General features: G+C 35.1%; 3 protein-coding genes across 7 annotated transcripts; all 3 read left to right on the top strand.

Moving 5' to 3' along the window:
• Window positions 1-743: 743 nt before the first annotated feature.
• LOC102581367 (cation/calcium exchanger 4-like) lies at window positions 744-3,097 on the top strand. Its single transcript, XM_006342328.2, has one exon. The coding sequence runs from the start codon at window positions 1,038-1,040 to the stop codon at window positions 2,910-2,912; it is 1,875 nt and encodes a 624-aa protein (XP_006342390.1). The 5' UTR covers window positions 744-1,037; the 3' UTR covers window positions 2,913-3,097.
• A 1,181-nt stretch (window positions 3,098-4,278) lies between these two features.
• Window positions 4,279-6,315, top strand: LOC102589735 (agamous-like MADS-box protein AGL31). Its single transcript, XM_006342343.2, has 3 exons — window positions 4,279-4,336; window positions 4,868-5,307; window positions 5,742-6,315. The coding sequence occupies exons 2-3, from the start codon at window positions 4,868-4,870 to the stop codon at window positions 6,199-6,201; spliced, it is 900 nt and encodes a 299-aa protein (XP_006342405.1). The 5' UTR covers window positions 4,279-4,336; the 3' UTR covers window positions 6,202-6,315.
• Window positions 6,316-16,604: 10,289 nt separating this feature from the next.
• LOC102580819 (guanine nucleotide-binding protein subunit gamma 3) lies at window positions 16,605-21,062 on the top strand. 5 transcript variants are annotated; one of them, XM_015306533.1, is made up of 6 exons: window positions 16,605-16,820; window positions 17,317-17,525; window positions 19,050-19,102; window positions 19,233-19,277; window positions 19,385-19,429; window positions 20,643-21,062. In XM_015306533.1, the coding sequence occupies exons 2-6, from the start codon at window positions 17,370-17,372 to the stop codon at window positions 20,986-20,988; spliced, it is 645 nt and encodes a 214-aa protein (XP_015162019.1). In that variant the 5' UTR covers window positions 16,605-16,820; window positions 17,317-17,369; the 3' UTR covers window positions 20,989-21,062. The 5 variants fall into 5 exon arrangements, with proteins under 5 accessions (XP_015162019.1, XP_006342388.1, XP_006342389.1 ...); XM_006342326.2 differs by having other exon boundaries at window positions 17,309-17,525; XM_006342327.2 differs by having other exon boundaries at window positions 17,197-17,525.

Here is a 21,062-nt window from a genome sequence, read left to right as displayed (position 1 = left end):
TTTTATAATTCAAAATAAATTATATTTTTAGATTTTTTTATGTATTTATATTTCATTTTCTTAGAGACTAGTTTAAAAATAATCAAAAAGGTAATAAATTATATCCTTAATCATTTTATTCTTAAAAGAATGTTTCATATCCATATAATTTACTTTTTCCGTCTTAATTTTTATGAGTTAGTTTGGCTTGACACAATTTTTTAAAAAAACATAAGATTCTTAAAATTTATGCTTTAATATACTCCTTCTGTCCAACAATACTTGTTCACTATTGATTATGCACACTTCTTAAAAAAAAAAGAAATAGAAGGAAATGTACTATATCACTTTTTGAATATAATAAATATAATGTCTTGAAAAATGTAATATAAAAATGAATATAATTATGATAAGGGTACATTAAGAACTGTAAAATTATCCATTGATTTCATAAAGTGGACAAAATATTGTTGGATATTTAAAAATAGTATAGTGGACAACTATTGTTGGACGGAGGGAGTAGATTATATACTATATTTGTCGATCTTTACTTGTCTAAGTACTATACTATTTTGGGATATCTAACAATATTTTTCCAATTTATAAAATTAACGAATAAATTACCACTTTAATGTTTATTTTTATTTTTTGAAATTGAATAATATAAATGAAAAGAGAGAAAATAAGAATTAAAGAAATTTAATTTTGATAATATTATGGATTGTATGATTGGGCATAGTATAGCTAACCTTATTGAAGGAAGTGGTGGCCCAAACAGGAATGATAACATTGTAGAAAGCGACCGCTTGTCAAGCATCCATGGCTCCCTATTTTCTTGCTCCCTTCTTCACCTCTTACCATTTCTTCTTTTCACACCTAAAGAATATCCCTAATTTTCACCCTGAAAACCACCTACAAATTCCTCAATTCTGTTTTCTTCAAACCCCACTTGATAATTTTGTCCAAATTCTCCAATCTTGATCAATAAAATTCAAAAGATTTGTCTTTTTCCCCTATTTAGTCACTTTCTTTCTGGAGGGTTTTCAAGAATTCAATAAATGGAAACACAGAATCGGTTTTACTGTCGAAAACGGTCCAGGTGTCGTGGAATTTTCAATGGGCTCTGTTTGTCTGTATTGGTTGTTTTCTTTTTCCGTCGAGAAGATGTTGTTCAAAGTCCACTTTCTAAGAAACTTTTCAAAATTAGTGCTGTTAGAAAGGAAACGAGTTTGAGTTATCATCATTTGGGTGAAAGCAGCAGGGATATCAAGCTCTGTGCAGGGTTGTATAAACATCAAGGTTACAGTACAAAATGTGACTACTTGAAGGCAAATCCTCAATGTAATTCAGGGGGTTTCTTCAATTATCTTTTCTTCTTTTACTGTAACTGTGAAGGTTTTAGTATTTTTGGATATGTGACTCTTGCTATTTGGTTGATTTCTTTGTTCTATCTGTTGGGGAATACGGCTGCTGATTACTTCTGTTGTTGTCTTGAAAAGCTATCCAATTTGTTGAAATTGCCCCCAACTGTAGCAGGAGTTACTCTGCTTCCTTTAGGGAATGGGGCGCCTGATGTGTTTGCTAGTATTGCTGCTTTTATGGGCAGTGATTCTGGGGAGGTGGGGTTGAATAGTGTTCTTGGTGGTGCTGTTTTTGTTACATGTGTTGTAGTTGGTACTGTTTCCTTGTGTGTTGCAGAACAATGTATACAGATTGATAAGAAGTGCTTTATTAGGGATGTGTGTTTCTTTATTATAGTTCTCGTTTCACTTCTTACTCTTTTGAGTCTAGGCAAGGTGGCGGTTTTAGGTGCTGTTGCCTTTATCTCTATTTATTTGGTGTATGCTGGTTTTGTTGCTGCAAATGAGATGCTTAGGGATCGCAATTGTAGTTTGAAGTTGGATTTAATTGCTCCGTTGTTACCAGTTACATCGAGTAGCATAGATGGAGAGAGTGATTCTTCTTTAGGTGGGTTGGAATCAGCTGATGGATTGCTGCAGCTACAAGCTCAGCTGCCACATTGGATGTGGTCTTCAAATGTGGCAATCTTCTCTGATGAAGTTGTGAAGGATAATTCCGTAGAAAGTAGTCCAATGGATTTGTGGGGTTGGAATGAACAGGATGATGTCGATGACCAGTCTTCTTCCCTATCCTGTTCTAAGTTGTTTGCACTGCTAGAAATACCATTGACACTCCCAAGAAGGTTAACGATCCCCATTGTTGATGAGGACAGATGGTCAAAACTGTATGCTGTTTCTAGTGCTTCTTTGGCGCCCTTGCTTTTAGCATTCCTTTGGAACACTCAGGACAATTTGAGTTGCCCTGCTACCACTGCATATGTTGTTGGTGCTGTAGTTGGTGGTATATTTGGAGGTGTTGCATTTGTCTATACCTCAGCCGATCACCCACCGAAAAGATTCTTGTTTCCATGGCTCTTGGGAGGCTTCTTTATGAGTATCATTTGGTTTTATATCGTGGCAAACGAGCTAGTGGCTCTGCTAGTGGCATTTGGTGTGATCTTTGGTGTCAATCCATCAATTCTTGCGTTAACCGTCTTGGCATGGGGAAACTCTATGGGTGACTTAATGTCAAATGTTGCAATAGCAAGTAATAGTGCAGATGGTGTGCAGATTGCCATGTCAGGATGTTATGCAGGTCCTATGTTCAACACCCTTGCTGGTTTAGGCATCTCCATGCTCCTTGGAGCCTTGTCGAGTAGGCCAGAATCTTATATCCTTCCAAGAGATAATAGCTTGTATTACACAATGGGATTTCTAATGTTAGCCCTGGTTTGGGCACTCATTGTACTACCTCGGAATGATATGCGGCCTAGCAAGTCGTTGGGATTGGGACTTATGACCATATATGTAGTTTTTCTATCAAGCAGGGCAATGCTTGCCATGGGAGATGGTTCACTTCATGGTATGAGCTAATTTTAAGTAGAAAAAGTTCCACAGTAACTCATCCCTTTTTTTTGGGGTATAGCTATTGGAACTATTATGTGTAAGATGTTGCAAATGCTCCTTGTAGAAATTGTCTTTGTGTGCTGTTGCAACACAAATTGGAAATATATCTTATGTATATATACTAGAAAATAGAATATAGGAGCACTTAGTTATTTGCATCTTCCCATCTCATTTTGCAGAAACAAAGCATTTCTATCTTCTTGCTTGTCCTCTTCCCCCTTCCCTTGGCCTTGTTCAATATAAATGTTAAAGCCTAATGACCTATATTGCTTAGACTCTTAAAAAATGTCATGGGGTGTGTGTCGGATTCGCCAAAAGTAGTGTATGGTTGGAGAATCCGACACGGGTACGGCATCGAAAGTGAAAAGTCTTCCCAACTTAGCTAATGACCATGACCTGTTGAATAAAATGATGCAATTCAGTAACTCTTGATCCCAAAATGATTTTGTAACGTTCTTCAAAAGATTTAACCTTTTATATATTGACAAGGAGTGTTTGAAAAATACTTTTTTTGGAACTTAAAAGCGTGTTTGGACATGTATTTTACTCCATATAAAGTTAAAAGTATTTGTTTTAGAAAGTGAAGTTTCACTCAAAAACTGGTTTTGACCGATTTTTGAAACTTGAAATTCTTTTGAAGTTAACTTTATAAACTCATCAAATTTGATGACCAAATAATATTTATTTTTATTTTATTTTTTTATAGAAAAATCTACTCTCAAAATTTAGGGCCAAATAGAAGGGTCGCGTTTACCATATAAACAACCATTATGATTGAAATCACAATTTTTCCTTTCTTGTTTTTCAAATAAACAACCGCGTAGACCTATATAAAATATGGTACTTTCCAAGTATTAGTAAATTAAATAAAAACTAAAAGGCTTCAATTACTAAAGCGTGTACATTGCACAAGACAATAAAAGAAACTAAAAAAGGAAACGCAACCAATTTAAGAACCTAAAAGGTAACAAACAAAATTAATTAAGACAGTAAATATAACCAAAAAGGAAAGAATAAATATTCTTCTCAAAATAATACAACTTATATTATGTAAAATATAATAAATGGGAAGTATAAAATACCTAAAAAGGAGATAGAAGAGAAGCCCTCATACATACAAAGTTGCAAATTGGCTTTGGTATCCTCTTTTTCAAATTTCAATTTCTCTCTTTCTTGCTCTTTTTGGGCAATTTTCTGTTTTTTGTTTGGATTATATATTCTATAATTACTCATTAATATAAGTAATTACAAGTTTCGTCATCTCATATTATTTTGCAATTATTGAAGAAATTGTGTTACGAAATTTTTTGTCTACTGTTCTTTCAGGCTGACTACTAACTGCAAACTTCTCTGACTACCCTTGTGTGGTGTTGAGATTAATTAACAAAGAGGTAATTAATTAATTTCTTGATTTATATGTTTGCATATTAATTACTATGACTTTCTTATTAGCATTGTCACAAGAGATTATTTCATCAAGAAGATGTACATATATATATATGCTTTCAATATTCTTTTACCCCTTGAACGTGCCTTAGGTGCTAGAGTATTATTTAATCATCAAAATACATAATTATTCTAACAATATGGGATTGGAGTAGTGGAGTGGTACTGTCTATCGTACGTAGTATTAGCCCTATTCTTTAAGTGTATATCACCATTTGTTGTCTATTGTGTTTTCACTCATAGCAATATCTTTGATATTGTTATTGTTTCGTAAATTAGTTGCTATATTTTCTTCAGTATCATTTTTCCTTTTCAAACCTACTTTGAGTTGTTGTATTCTTTAACACTATGAGATTGAGGTTTAAAGACTACCCCTTGCAAAAAAATCTTGAATGTACCACAAATTCCTTATATTTTCCTTTACAATGTAAATTGACTAAATTGCCCAATATTTTTGTGAACGTATTAATTGTCAGATGGGTCGAAAGAAAATTGGCATGGAACTTATTAAAAACGAAAGATCTCGAAATTTGACGTATCAAAAGAGGAAAAAAGGTTTGGAGAAAAAAGCTGAAGAATTATCAATTTTGTGTCAAGTTAAACTCTGTGTGATAATATACGGGGACAAGGTGCAAGAGGAACCCACGACATTGTGGCCTGAAAAAGAGACTGTGCAGAGCTTAATCGAATCGTATAGAGGTCGATCGGACGATGACCGGAGACTGAGGACCCATGATTTATCGTTTTACTTCAGGGAGATAGCAAAAAAAGTGGAGATGGAGTCTTCAAAATTACGTAAAAAGAATTATGAGGCTAAATATCCAACGTGGGATCAATTCTACGATAATTTATCTACTCACCAATTGAAACAAATTGCTTCCTCGTTGGAAGCAAAAATTGAGCTTATAAAGCAAAGGTATGTTGTTCCATAGTTTGTACTAGTAATAATAAATATGTTATTGTTGTTGAATTAAAATATTAATGTACTAGGCAAGACTTTTCATGAGATATACATGACTATACTGAACAACTTTTTAAACACTATAGATTCAGATCTTCGTTAATAAGTGATAATCCTAAGCGTTTCAGACATGATTTGGTTGAGATTTGAAAATAAATACTAGTAAATAATACTCATGATGATTTGAACTTATTATTTTATATCTTCATGTTGTATATGTTCAATTATGAGACTCTGAATTCTCATGTTAAAATGTGTCATTTAAATATGGTATCAAAGCAGATGGATCCGTCACACATTATCTCCATGTGATATATAGATCATGATGAATAAAAGTTGGTCCTCACGTACATGAGGAGTCGTGTTGAAAATATTAACAATGTTTTCAGGATGGAATACTTGAAGGGAACGCAGAGAATATCGTTAGAAGACATGCAGGGGATGAGTTATGTTGGAAAGCAAACAATAGCAACTCCTCAACCATGCATAATGCAGAGTTTGGTTAGGAAAAACAGCTTACAACTCGAAATAATCGAAGAAGAACAGCAGCCATTAGATGTTCCACCAACGATGAATTTCCCCGCGGAGATGATGATGATGATCAATACTCATCATGTTAATAACAATAATATTATTGTTGAAAATCAACTAGGAGGAATGAAAGGGATGATGATGATAGATCAGAATAATATGTTGTTTGATGATCATCCTCAACCAATGTGTTATTTTGTACCAGTGGTGACACCAACTAATTACTTTCATCATCATCATCAATATCCAATGCTACCAACTCAGAGGGGACAATATTATTATGAAATGGATCATCTACCAAATAATGATATGAAATAAGCTTATAAAGTTTGACGCCTTCATATATTCATTTCTTTATATTTATGTTTGTTTTTGTTTTCTATTGATTATTATGTATGTTTAAAAAGTAATTAGCTACGTACGGTTCTTTCATTCTGGCCCAAGTCAATGTAAGTAGATTTTTTTGTTCCACATAATATTTATTGAAATGCTTCCGAGACTAATGTTTTGTTTGATGAAAAGAATATGTATAACATAACCGTATATGTTGGTGAGACTGTTTCTCTCTTAACCAGAGCTCTCGAGTAATTTGAGCCTTGATATGGACAAATTATTGGTAGGGAGCCCTTCACCTTGAAAGGGGGTCCTACGCGGTGCAAATATGAAATAATTGAATTTCAATGTGGATACCGGACAATGAGTAGAAGACCAATAACAAAAACATAAAAAAAAAAAATATGTATGATAACCTAAAAGCAAAGAATTACAAAAATGATAGGAGTATATACATAATAGGAAAAATTACCTAAATACATATCTTATTTTACCATAATCTCTAAAATTTCCTACCATTTATATTTTTTTCAAAAATCCCCTATTGAATACATCATTCCCGCTCTCGTTGATAGATCCCTACCCCCCCTATCGGTCTCGGATACATCCTCTCCTATGTATCCGGATGTCCTATCCACTCTGGGATACATCCCTCCCCTATGTATCCGGATGCCTGATGTATTTGAAAGTTCAATGATGTATCCAAAACTCGTAAATTTTAAGGAATTTTTGTAATTTTGGAAAGAGTAGGAAAATAATGTAATTAACTTTTAACACTATGAGATTTATGTAAATTATACATAATATTACTTGCACTGACCCACAACTAATAGGGACATTAACAATCCAAAACAAGTTGGACATAATATAATCCTCTGAACTGTTGATGAAATTGAGAAATCGAATAATGTTTAATCCTCTAGTCTTGTCTTAGCATATTGTCTCGGAATTACATGAAAGACGTAACGTAGATAAGCTATGAGCATTCTTTTCATGTTCACTAATCTTGGAACCAAAGACGTATTGAAATGACTAATAGAAGCAAATTTGAGCCCAGATCACAAATAATAACTAGACATTGTTGAGAAAAAACCAATTTAGCCAAGATTTGATTGATGAAAAGATATTATGGTGGTCCAACCAAAACGCCAACTACCCCATTCAATGTTACCTACAATTATTCCATTAAGTTAACCTAATTAATCATTTATGGCAATTTGATTTAGTTAGATGAAAAGTAGTCGATAAGTATTAAAGGGTTGTTTGTTATGTAGGTATTACCGTGATAGTAATATATAAATTAGCTATAAGTGAATTTATATATTATTTTATGTAGTTATTAATTAGGAGAAACTACCTAATTACACAAACATTTCTACCATATTTCCTAGTTCTCTCTATAGTTTGAAATAATTACATTTTATCTGACTATTTAATAATTTCATATCAGATTTCAAGTCAAATACATGTAAATCACACTAGACACAAATTATATACATGTATGTGGTATGATTCGCATGAACCTAGGATTCAAGATACACGGGAGAGATATGAGAGTGACGAGCAAGATGAGAGGGAGGCGAGCGAGATTTGTCTATGTATTTCAGATACATGTGAATCACACTATATGCACAATATATGCATGTATCTAGTGCGATTCTCATGTATCTGGGATAGCAGATACATGAATGAGATATCAGAGAAGGGAGTGAGGTGAGTGAGATTTGTCTATGTACTCTAGATACATGTGAATCACACTAGATACACACTATATACATGTATCTAATATGATTCACATGTATCTAGGATACTAGATACGCGAGTGAGATATCAGTGTAGTGAGCGGATGAGAGGGAGGCAAACGAGATTTGTCTGTATATCCTAGATACATGCGAATCCACTTGGATACAATGTATTTCTAACAAATTACACCTAATTTTGACCCTTTGTATAGACAGATACATGTATCTATACACAGCAAAATTTGGGTAGATTCGTAATATTACAAACTAGCGTGTAGGTAAGTAATTCACTTCTAAACTAGTAGGATTTCTGTAAGTTGCATGATTAGTTATTCATGTATTGGTTATTTCATCTTTTATCTTGCACAAAATAATATACCGATTCTCTCATCATTTATACATGTATTAGTTATGCGGGTTTTTAAATTGAATCAAATCATATAAATTTTATACATGAATACATTATTTCCTAACCAACTACCAAACATGATATTACTTATGCAGGATTTAATACCTGCACAACTCACCTCCAAACGAGCTACCCAACGACCCCTAAGGGGTTGTTTGATTTATGGAGGTATTAGTATATACATAAATTAGTTATGAGAGAATTTATGTCCTATTTTATGTAATTATTAGTTGTGCAGGGTTTAGTTTTTCAAGTATTAGTTATTCCATCTTTTAACTTGCATAAAATAATTTATAAATTTTCTAATAACTTATGCATATATATATCTTTTATGCGAGTTTCTAAACTATAAATCAAATACCATATTAATTTTATACATAAATGTCACTATCCAAACCACCGTGAATGACACCCACATTGACCCTCTAGTGGGAGAATCAATTTCTACCCCAAGTTTAACCCATCAAACCATTTTAAGGAGCAAGATTATTATGTAGAACACTAAGAAAATAGTTTCAATGAAAAAAAGATCAAGTTCCCATAAACTTTTTCAATTATCATTAAAATAACTATGCAGAAACAACCCCCTAGAAACTGAAAGTCAAAGTACCAAAGCTCTAAAGTATCTAAAGTAAATGGATGCAACCCTAACCAAGAAAACAATAAACTAAGGACTATGAGATGTGTGAGTCCAAATAGATGAACAAAGAAACTAAGAGTCATGGCAGCTCGGAAGAAATAGCTCACCCTTGGATTCAGATTTCGCTGGTCTCACAAGCAATGTCTCATATCAGTCGCCTGAATGTGCCTTGTACCTAACAAGAAAAGAGCAAGAGCAATATCAGTACACAACCACAATGCACTAATAGAATCATATGACTAATTTTAAGATATGAATGTAAAGATTAAATCAAAATATAGTAATACAAGTCAACACATATATTAAAAAGTCACAATAGATATAGACTCCTAGTCACAAATCTTGACTTAACAAACACATAAAGCCAGTCTCACATGATCATAATAACATATATTAATTCTCTTATGGAACCCCACACTAATTGTTAGTGTATCGATGTGATACCTGAGTGAACCGAATGCTATCTCGTACAAGGCGTGGTACCCGATTCGATAGTTAGTAATTCATACTAGGCATGGTATCCGAGCCAACCATTAGTGAATCTATATTGGCAAGGTACCCGCTGATTAGCAATCACAAGCAACATGCACAATCACACTTACAATGAACAACCACACTTGTAGCCACAAATAAATTAAACAGGTTAATTGCATGAGATTATCAATATGATATCATTTCATATTCATCCCTTATGTGTTTCCCGCAAGCATTGCACAAGTAAAATACTATAAAGCAGTTAACATGCAAACATTTCATACATTAGAAACAAACAATCATCACCTACCTCAAACAAGCCTTTGAAATTCTAAAGAACCCGAGTTTTCCTCTTTTGCAATGACTTAACCTGGGCTAAAACAATAAGAAAATACAACAATCAATCACTAATTGCCTAAAAATACCCAAATTATACTCAAATCCTAACAGTAGGCCAATTTCATGATTATTTTATCCAATCTAGGCTTTTTTTTCCACCATTAATTCAACTCAAAACCCTACACTAAGAGTACCATCATATATTCTAAGGCTTAAAAATCAAATTACGGGTTAGGATAACAATTGACATACCTTTAGTAAAGAGATTGATGAAAAGTTGAGAAAATAGCCCTTAATCGCCCCTTCTTTTCCCAAGAATGAAGTTGCAGAATAGTGAACGATTTTGAGACTTTCTACATTACATCGCAACATGCCAACTATACTAGCTCTGCCATGACGGGATTTCTTCCATTATAGCGGCTTGCACGGAGAATCTCACATTCTTCCTCAAATCCCACATTTCGCAACACACCCTCGAAGCTTGACATTCTAAAATAATTCTTCCAAAACAAGTTTGATATCGGGAGTTCTACTCACCTGAATTCATCTTTGAAAAGCCATATGGACTCTTAATGCCTGAGCAACTAGAAAATCCAACCCAAACTTAGATGTTATCTCCAATTACTTTCTGAATTTCCCTAGATCTAGTCTTACTCAGATTCTATTTGAGACTGGCCTAGGCTAAGATTTTCAAGTTACTACTAAAAAAAAATTCTGACCTAATTCTTTCACCATTTGTCTACACATAACGACCGGAAGGGATTGTTACAAATACAATGAATTACTTATCTTCTAACAAACTAGCAAATGTGGTATTACTTATGCAGAATCCAATACATGCATTACTCACTTTCAAACTAATTATCAAACCACTCTTAAGTGTTAAAATTAATATTATAAATAAATAATTTTATATTTAACTATAATCGTTAAAATTAATAATATACAAACAACGTATTTGGTAATTAAAATATACTCATAAATACTTTTTTCATTAAAAGGACTTTGATATTATAAAGTTGTTTAAGAAAATATAATTCATATCCAGATCATGAATGTTTAGAATTCATATTTTGCAAAACAGTCTTTTTCTATACATGAAGATCCCAGTAAAGCACCCTCTACTATACCTTTAAATGAAAAGGCACGGCGAAAATGGAAAAGAGAGGGGGACATGGAGTGTCATGATCTTAAAACGGATGTGATGACACTTGTCTATTCCCACCAAGACAAGTCAGTCTCAACCCAACAAAATGAAAGAAATACGGGAAAACAGTAAAATGAGAACAAGACAAAGGCGAAAAACTTATTCATTCTAAAAATACCCCAAAATCTAATTGTCACCGCTAGAAGGAAAGTTCTTAGGTAGATCATTGGGCATAACATATTATTTCCCTTTGAGTAACTTTTATGCAAGGTTGTAGTGTCTCTGGGTAACCATTTCCTTCCCCCAAACTCACCCTAGTTACCATGAATGTCGGCTCCAATTTCTTGAGCCTCTTGATTAACTGTAACGTAAAAAGTTGTGCTTCGCTCTGTTTGTGTAGCATAGTCACTATAGGAACCATGTAAGCTTTTTTTTATTTCATGATCAAGCTATGTTGGAGGTAGGGATCAATTAAAGTATGGCAGTGTCTAAAGAAATTTTGTCTTAGAACAATATCGAAGATGTCTATCATTGTGACAGTAAAAATTTATCATACCTTTCCAATAACCCAATTTGACATCAATATCATTGGCTACACCATAAGCATTTTGAACCTCGACATTCACAGTCTTAAAGAGGGAGTTAGTTGTATCCAACTTTAACTCTAGTATATTTAATGTGAGTTCGGTCACAAAATTGTGAGTTACTCTATTGTCCATGAGTGCACGAGCAAGCTTATTGTTAATAGTGAGATCCATATACTAATTTTCATAATAAATGAGGTGGATAAATTGTATTCTAATATCTCCACATAGTCTTGTCATACCCAATTGTGTTGCGTTCAAACTTTTTCCTTGTTTTTTTTCCTTTTGCTCACGCACCATGGCATTAAGACTCTTTAAGTGTAGCGACCCTAAAATGAAATAGGAAGAAATAGAGCCTCAGATGTGTTTTTGAAGTTTGGTATGTTGTTTGAGGGCTAAAACATGTAAAAGTGACTCTCTTGCTTAGAACATCATGTTTAGGGGTTAAACATCCGGGTATGACTCCTTAAAGACCACTCGAGGGGCCCTTAAGGAGGACCCCAACATCTACCAAAAAGCTGTCAACACAGCTTGGTCCACGAGACCCATCCACGGCCCGTGGATCAATCTACGGCTCGTGGGTCGGGGGCGTGGATCAGGCCGGCAAAGGGGGAGCCTCTGAACCTAGTGACGGAGCAGCAGTACGGGGCGTCAACCCATCCACGGTCCGTGGATGGGGAGCCGTCGATGGAACCTGCAATGCTGTCAAGAAGTTGGTCTAGGTAAGTTAGGGTCAACTTTAAATGGTCATATCTCATAGCTCAAAACGAATTAGGTGGGCCTCTACCTATCCAATGAAAGGTCTCTGAGTCCTCTTTCCAACGCCACCGAGTTTGCCTCATTCCAATCTCGGAGTAAAAAGTTATGGCCGAAATAGTGAAGCACTGTCTGTCCCAGGTCCAATCGACGGACCCAAACTACGGACCGTAGATCAAACGACGGTCCGTGGATTGGGGTCCGTAGATGCTGCCAGTTTTTGTCATTTTAATTTTAGTTGGGGCCTTGGGAATTAATTAGTTGTAAATTAAGGACTTAAGGGGGGGGGTCGGTTAGGAGTCAATTAAATGACTTATATGAGTTCCTTTAGACCCTAAGTCTCCCTCACTTCTCAAATATTTCTCTCCAACTCAAGAAGAAGAAGAAGTGGAAGCTAGGGCTTTGGATTCAAGTCTTTCTTCATCAAATTTCTTGTGAGATCATAGCAAAGGTATGGTGATCCTTCATCTAGGGTTAGCTTTCACCCTAGAGCCAATGTCAAAGTAATCCTTTAAAAAATTCCAAGTTGTGAAAACCTAGGGTTTTACTCAATCTCTTGGGTTCTTCCACCAAATGGTTTTAAAAGGTTTCTAATGGCACTTTATGGTTATATTGTTGTTGTATTGATGATTTAAGATGAAAATACTTTATGAACCCATGATTTCTCTCTATTCCTAGTTTATGCCTTTATGAAGTGGGTTGCTTGATAAGAAATGTATTTGAATCGAACTTATTTAAATGTCTTTAGATTGTTGAAGTATGCCATTACCCATGCTTATTTTATGGTGTATTGTGGATGTATTGGTATGAGAGGCTTATGGCCTAAAAGGCAAGATATGAGAAGCTACTGTTGATTTAGAATTGTTTATTTGGTTGCTACATTGTGACCCTGGCCTTGAAGGCATGGTATGAGAAATTGAAGTGTTACCATGATATTGTATGAATGAGGATTCAATGAAGATAATGTGATCATGTTATGAATGTAAATGTGTTACTATTGAAAGATTATTTCTCAATTTGACACTCATGAATGTTGATGATAGAATATGAAGGATTCTTCAATGTAAAGTATACCTTGAATTGGTAGGGCTTATGAATCCTTTTCTTGTATAAATGATTATATTGTTTATTGTTGAATCCTTGGATCGGTAGGCTAATGGCACCCTTCCATTAATGATAAGTAATGAACCTTGGATTCGGCAGGCCTATGGCACCCTTTCCATAAAGGTTAATGATGAGACTTGAATCGGTAGGCCCATGGCACCCTTTCAAGAGGAGTTAATGAGCTTTCCTAAATGTACCTTGAATCGGCAGGCTTATGGCACCCTTTCATGTCTGATAATGTCAAAGTAATGAACTATTCTATGGGAATGTAGGCTAAGCACCGAGCGGATTTGGTTAGATGGAAACTCCCCCGACAGTTAGGCATGAGTTTCAATGATCGTCTACCTTATCCCATAAACTATGTGCCCGCATAGGAAGCTAGTGGATCCATTAAGCTATATATACCGGTCTTCCTTAGGCAAGTAGACCACCTCTTTTCGGTGTGGGGACTCATGACACCGGATTCCATGACAAGCTCTCATGGTCTATGTCGGTTAAATGCTTACTTCCCATCATGTGAGATTTCATTATGGTTTCTTGACAGGTTCTACAAAGTGTAGGTAGTAGTATGGGATGCTACCTATACATTGCACGAGTAGGCTTGGAGAGGGTCATAGTGAGTTTCTCTAAATCCTAATGACTGTGACATGAATGTACCCTAAATGAGGTTATTAAAGAATGTTGGCTCTTAAATGCTTAATATGTTATGCATGTTATACTTGGGTTATATTACGAGTTATTTTCCCTTGTCATGTCTTAATTAATGATATACCTCTTATGTATGAATATTGTGCAAAGGTGAAAGAAAGGAATGATAAGTTACTTTAAGTGACCTAAATGTGGTGCCTTAGTATGGATGGTGGTATGGGACGCCATCCATACATTGCACGAGGTATAGCATAAGGGTTTCTTGAGGTGAAGGTCCAAGGTAAAGGTTTTCATGTTGATATTGTTTAAAGGTGATATTATGACTTACTTGATGTTATGCTTGTCTTGTATGTCTTTTATGCTATTGTTCATGATATTTCAAAAAGGTGGCATAATGCATGGTTTCTAACTAAAATGTCCCTTTTAAAGCATGTTTTGCATGGTCATCATACTTAGTACATTTTTGTGTACTAACCCATATTCTTCATGTTTTTACTACAAGTGTAGGTTCCGGCAAGTGATCCCTCTTAGCTAGTTTGAAGTGTTGGATTGCTTTCCTCCAAGACTTGGTATGTCCTCATGGATTCGAGGACAAGACTTTTAAGTTCTTTTGTTCATGTAATAGACACTTTTAGTTTTGTTTTGATTGTAAAGGGCCGTGTCCCTACTTATGTTAAGTCAGAACGATTCCTAAAGTCGTGCAGCCCTCCGCATATGTGGCATCCTTTCTTCTTGGACTGTGTTTTCTTCTCGACGTAGCTTTAGTGTCCACTTAACTTTTTAGAATCAGACTTGTTAGTATCTTGAGTCTTGATGTGTTGTTGGTAGGTCTCTTTGATTTTTCCATGATCTCCCCCACCTTTTACATTGCTACCTTTTGACTTCTTGGAATTTTTTTCATACTTAAAATCCACCAAAGACTCAGCCTCCACCATGACTTGATCTATATTCGTGACTTATCAACGTTGCAATTCCTGCTTAGCCTAATTCTACAATCTGTCCATAAAGTGAAACAATAAATTATCATTTGTAAGGTTAGGGATTTGAAGCATAAGGATGGTGAAGAATTGACGCTTGAGCTCGGCCTTGAACTAATCCAACTTGCTAATAGTACATAGACACATCTCTTCGCATCAACCATTTTCTCCTCCCCCATATTATGACAGTCTCTGATAGGTATAATATAGCGATGTTAATCTTGGCTTCATCATCCCTCACCTTTCCATGCCTGAAATAGTTCTCTAAGTGTCAAGAATTTCTTTACTTCTCGTGCATCATGAACTTCTTTGAGCACTGCTGGTGTAGGAGCCTCGATCTTAGACTCCCTTGTCACAACAATGTTCTTGTCTATCTCAGTCATGCCAGCGCCGACCTGCTCTTTGAGTCCTCTATATTTATCTTTATGGCATCGATAATTCTCCATGCCTCCATGAGCCTGCAGTATAAGGATGTAATAGTTTGCCTCAGCTTGATCTCAGCGTACAAACGCCCCTCGAAGTCATTTTGAATGCTTTCAATCTCCTTGAAAGTACTCCCCTCAATAACACTTAATGTGTCCTTCACCTTTCCTAAGCATTGGCTAAAGATCTCGACAATGTCTATTCCTACATTAACCTTCATAACCCACTCTCTACCAAGCGAGACATCCTTGGATATGACCTTCACATCATCTTCACTTGCCTCAATGGCAGATGGTTCTTGGGATGTAAGTCCTTCGTTTGACTCAACCCTAGGTGGCACCTCATAACTCTTGTTGGAGACACTTTTCTTTATGTTATGACCTTTTTTGCCAACGACATCCTAGGTGACATTCAAGGGAGGAGCCACCTTGTACTAAGGGGTTCATCCGAACCTACTTCGGCGGAAAATTATATTATTTATACATGGTTAAAATATTTTTTTATGTATATATAATAGATGTCAAACCCCCTTTTGCTACTTAGTGTGTCTATTTCTACAAATTTTGAACCCCCTTATTGAAAATCTTGACTCCGCCACTGGTGACATTGGCTTGGGACGTTAGCTGCATTGATTTCTTCGTCGTTTGTCATTTTCTTAGTTACAACCTTGTTGTGATACCATGTTGTCACGTCTTCAGTCAGCAACTAAGCTTTTTTGTGACACTTGACAACTCGCTCACGTTTCTGTACAACTCGTTCACGATTTTGCTATGCCTAATCAACTTAAAACACTAGGAATCACTAAGAAAATGATAAAAAGTACATAATAGAATTGCAAGAGAGATTTATATTGAAAAAAAATTAAATTATCTGCTTGATGATTTTTTACAAATAAATACTCCTATATTTATATTAAAATCACTTAGGAGCTAATATGAAAATTATAATTATTACTACTATACAAGTTGCTATTCATGCAAATTTATCATGGCACAAAAAATATGCCATCAAATGTTTGAAAGGGTAAGGAGGAGTTTCCTAAGAATTACCCGATTTACTGTAAAAACGAGGTAAAACGAAATACTAGTTTTTCTCTATCCTAGTCGATAGTCACGTGCGGTCTGAATCCTTTAACGTTAAGCTTTTCGGCCCTCCCAACAAAACCTACAGTCCCACTCTCTGCTAATCTCTGCAAATACTGCAAACCCTTTCCCCCATAGATACCACAACCACAGCCCCCACACCAAAATATATAGCTGTTTACAAGAAAATGTCCTTCATAATTGCAGCTTTTTTTACTATCTACCATCATCAATTAACAGGATTTGTCTTCACAGTCCCATCACACCACCAGCACAAGAGTAATTATTACACCCTTTTTAGCTCTACTCTTAACTCTTAAATATCTATAAAAAAAATTGAATCTCGAGGCACACCCTGTTTTTCTTTTTTATTTTTAGAGATACCCATTTAATGAAAACTTGAATTCTTGCATGAGGAGATTAAATTCAAGAAGCATTTATCCTATTACCATTGCAGTTGCTCTTTTCTTGGTTCTTGGTATTTGACATTAGTAACTCAGTTCAGTAAATTCTTTTTTTTTTGTTTAATGTTTTTATTTCTTGGCCCCAGTTTGTGTGTGTGAAAATAGGAAAGAAAAAAACTTAGCATTTGTCAGCAAGACATAACCACTATTGTACTAGAAAGTCTGAAACTATCAATATTATTACTCTGTAGGTGTCCTTTGGTGTTTGCCCATTTGCAAGTTCTGAACTACTACTATTTAGTAAATTCATTGTATTTTGCAAGATTCTCAGTTGGGTAATTGGAGAAACCCTTTTAAATGTAGAAAAACAGGGAAAGAAAAAGAGCTTTGATTAACTGTTGGTGAAAGTGAAGAAAAGGGGGAAATGGCAGGGGCTGGTGCTGGAGCTGGAGGAACTGCTTCAATGCCATCTATGCCACCACCCCGCCCAAAATCACCACCTCAGTATCCAGATTTGTATGGAAAGCGTCGAGAATTTGCCAAAGTTCAGATGCTTGAAAGAGAAATTGGCTTTCTTGAGGTGAGTTTATTGTCTGAATTTTCTTGTGTTGAGTTAAAATTGTCATTCTTGTTTATAGTCAATTTAGTGTTGTGCTGTGTAAACCCCCAGGCTACTATTTTGAGGTAAATGTTTGTCACATCAATAGAATTTATAGTTAAGCATAAAAAAGTTGTTTGCTTTCTGTTATTAGACTATCTTTTTTTAGTTTTTCATATTTGTCCAGAGATGGAAAAAAAAAAGTAGATTGCTTGCTTAATTGAGGGCTGAATCTTTGTTTGATTTGGATTTTGTCTTACATTACCCTTGTTAAACCTTGCTGGGATATCAAATTGAGTATATCTAATCTTCACTGTTGCCCTATGTCCATATGCTAAACCAGTGACTAGAATGTACTGTCATGTACACAATTTGAACGCTGAGCAGTTTTACTTAGATTAATTACTGTCATAAAGACATGCTAATTTGAAGAATCAATTAAAAAGAACAAAAGGCTCCAATATATTTTCTTAATAGAGCTCTTAGACTTTCAGTCTGCTCATTTGCTTCTCAAGTTGTGTGCTTGCTGGTGGAGGAATAACTTAAGAGTCTATTTTGATTGGCTTATTTTAGGTGCTTTAAAGCCAAAATAGCTTTTAAGCAGTTTGGGTTTAGTAAAAAAATGTTTCTAAGCACTTATTTTTAGGTTAAATAAATTACAAAAATAAGTCGAAAGAAATCTTAACTTATGGCTTTTTGCCTATAAGCTATAAGTTATAAACCCATCCAATAGGCTCTTCAAGCTTTGGGAAAGTTGCATGATGCAATATTTACCTGTTTAGATTCCTCATGTATTTTTTCCGTTAACATATCAATGGAGTTACTTCCACCAGAATATGTACTTCTTGCACATGTAATGCTGCCCAACATTGAAACTTTGGAATCTCATTCTTCAAACTGGTCCATACTTTTCTGCTTTCTCCTCTTGAACTTGGGGACTGGAGACTTCCTGTCCCCCCCTCCACATGGGAAACACAGAAAAGGATAAAGGTATTAGATTTGAGCTCAACACTTTGGAGGTGTCATAATGCATCAGCTTATGAATTTTATCTACGGAAAAGAAGCTTACTTGATAGTTTGATAATTAATTATCTCGACCTATCCCTGGCTCTTAAAGGCATTTTCAAAATTTGATCCTGATATGATTGAAGACAATTACTTCCAAGACTGGTCTGAAAGTCGCATAAGATCATCTTCAACTAACCTACAACCAATAAAGAATTGTCGCGAAATAACCTTGATTTTGGCCTCGCATATATCGTTGACAGTATGTACTTTAGTTTCCTTGTTGGGATAAAGGAGATACAGGTGGCAATTTTATGTGGTGTGTTTTGATGTTTCACAATATGCTAGAGATTATATTGCATATTTTACCATAAGCTTGTTTGTACTTTGTTGTGATTAATGTGCAGTATTTTTAATGTTACAAAGTCTTGCTTAAGAGATTTTTGTATGAAGTTATTTCACTTTGCTCTCATCTCATTTCAATCCAATTCTTCTGAGCAGGAAGAACTGAAATCCATTGAAGGCCTTCATCCCGCTTCTCGATCCTGTAAAGAGTATGTAGAGAGCATATTTTATACATGTGCATTTATTTCCACATGCTCTGTATTACTGAAGTCATGTGAAGTGAATTTAAGTATGTCCTTTAAAGTAACTCTGTATTGAATGATGTTGACAATTTTGCAGGGTGACAGAATTTGTATCGGAACATTCAGATCCTCTTATACCAACGTAAGATAGTATTCATCAACAGTCACTTCTACAAGTTTTTTTTTTTTGAAGTGGATTTCCAGTATTATATTTTACACCTTCTCATTGCCTTTTTTCCCTCGTAGCAGAATAAAGAAGACTCGTAGATCCTGTTGCTTCTGGAAATGGCTCTGGTATGCTAAATTTTTAGCATTTCTTTTTTGGGTTATACTGATCATGAAATATGATTACTGTTCAAGATTCGTTATTGGTTTTATTAAAGTGAGATTCATATAAAAAAATAAAGAGATGGGGAGTGATTAGCCTGGCATTAACTGCATGCGAGGACAAAAACTTAAACATCAGAAACTTTTTATGCATTACTATGAAATGTTCTTAGGCTTAATGGATAAAAATTTAGCATCCTGGTAGGCAATTTGCAAAATGTTGCACATAAACTATTCAGAGCTATATTACCTTTGTGGGTCATGAGCTAGAATAGTAGACAGTACATAGAAACCAAGGTTAGCTGCAACTGTGATCCAACACAGCTGCTTATTTCTCACATTTTAAGTATTAACATACTGTTAGGGATATACTTGCAAGAAGTAAAGCTCTATGTTCAGAGAGAGAGAGAATACTATTGGTGGCTCATAAGCTAGAAAATAGATGGTAAATAGTAACCAAAGTTGGTGGGAATTGTGTTCCAGTGTGGTCACAATTCATATTTTTATGGATTATGTTTGTGCCCTTCCTTCGCTCATAAACATAAAGAGCTTCATGAAATCTAGTTATGGCGATGAACTCCTTTCAGGAAGAAATTTTTTGGTTTATTTATAAACATAAAGAGTAGGAAGTTATTTTTGTGCAATTATAGTGCGTCTTTTTGTAGTATCCAAGAGTGTGGCTTGGTGGTCAATGTAGTGGGATTGAGCACTATGAGGTCTTGGGTTCTTTTGATTAAAAAAAAGGTCGGTCTCAGGTGCAGACACCATGGTTATAAAAAAAAAAAAGATACTGCATATTTTTGTACCTAGCCTTCATAATGCCAATTCTTACTGGAAAAGAAAGATTACATTAAGAACAGAGTAATTAGCCTCATCTGCATTGGTGCAGTCATGAAATAGGTGCTCGAGGATATGTTTTCAAGCCTTGTAATCTGAGCTCTGATGAAGTGCATTATTTTTTCTTTAAGGAGGATAACAATTAAGAGGTCACATCTTTACATAGACACGTATTTTTCTACATTTTGTCAAATTAGCATGTTGCCAACAGCTAAACAAATTTGCTGCTCTTCTCATTGAGTCGTACGAGACTCAATTCAGTGTTCAGGAGCTCCCAAGTAATTAGATATATTGAATGAGTTTGTGGCTTCTCGTATTGACACAAGTTTCTTACACATTGTAGTGGCTCTTCATGTTTCAATCTCTCGTGGATTTGTTGCTGGTGCCGATGTCCTAGTATGAAGATGCCTAACTGCTGCTGTAACTGCAATTTATGTAACTGCTGCCCATATATCAGTTGCTCAATACCTAAGTGTCAATGTTTCTCCTGTCCACGGTCTAAATGCTGCCGCAAGCCTGTCTGCAAATGGAGTTGTTGTATCTTAAAATGTCCTTCTTGCTTTAGCTGCTCCTCTTGTAGTTGCCCATGTACATGTACATGTTCATGTTCTTATCCTAGATGTCCAAAGTTAAATTGTAGTTCCTGTTGTAAAAAGTGCTGCTGCCTCTGCCCTTGCTACTTATGTTAGTAGTCATCATAATATACTAAATCATGCAATAATATTCCTATATCAAACTGCTTCTATAAAATTGTGAATATCTT

This window comes from Solanum tuberosum, unplaced genomic scaffold, assembly GCF_000226075.1.
Source record: "Solanum tuberosum cultivar DM 1-3 516 R44 unplaced genomic scaffold, SolTub_3.0 scf00037, whole genome shotgun sequence".
Classification (NCBI taxonomy): Eukaryota; Viridiplantae; Streptophyta; class Magnoliopsida; order Solanales; family Solanaceae; genus Solanum; species Solanum tuberosum.
This window is presented reverse-complemented; position numbering and strand designations above follow the sequence as displayed.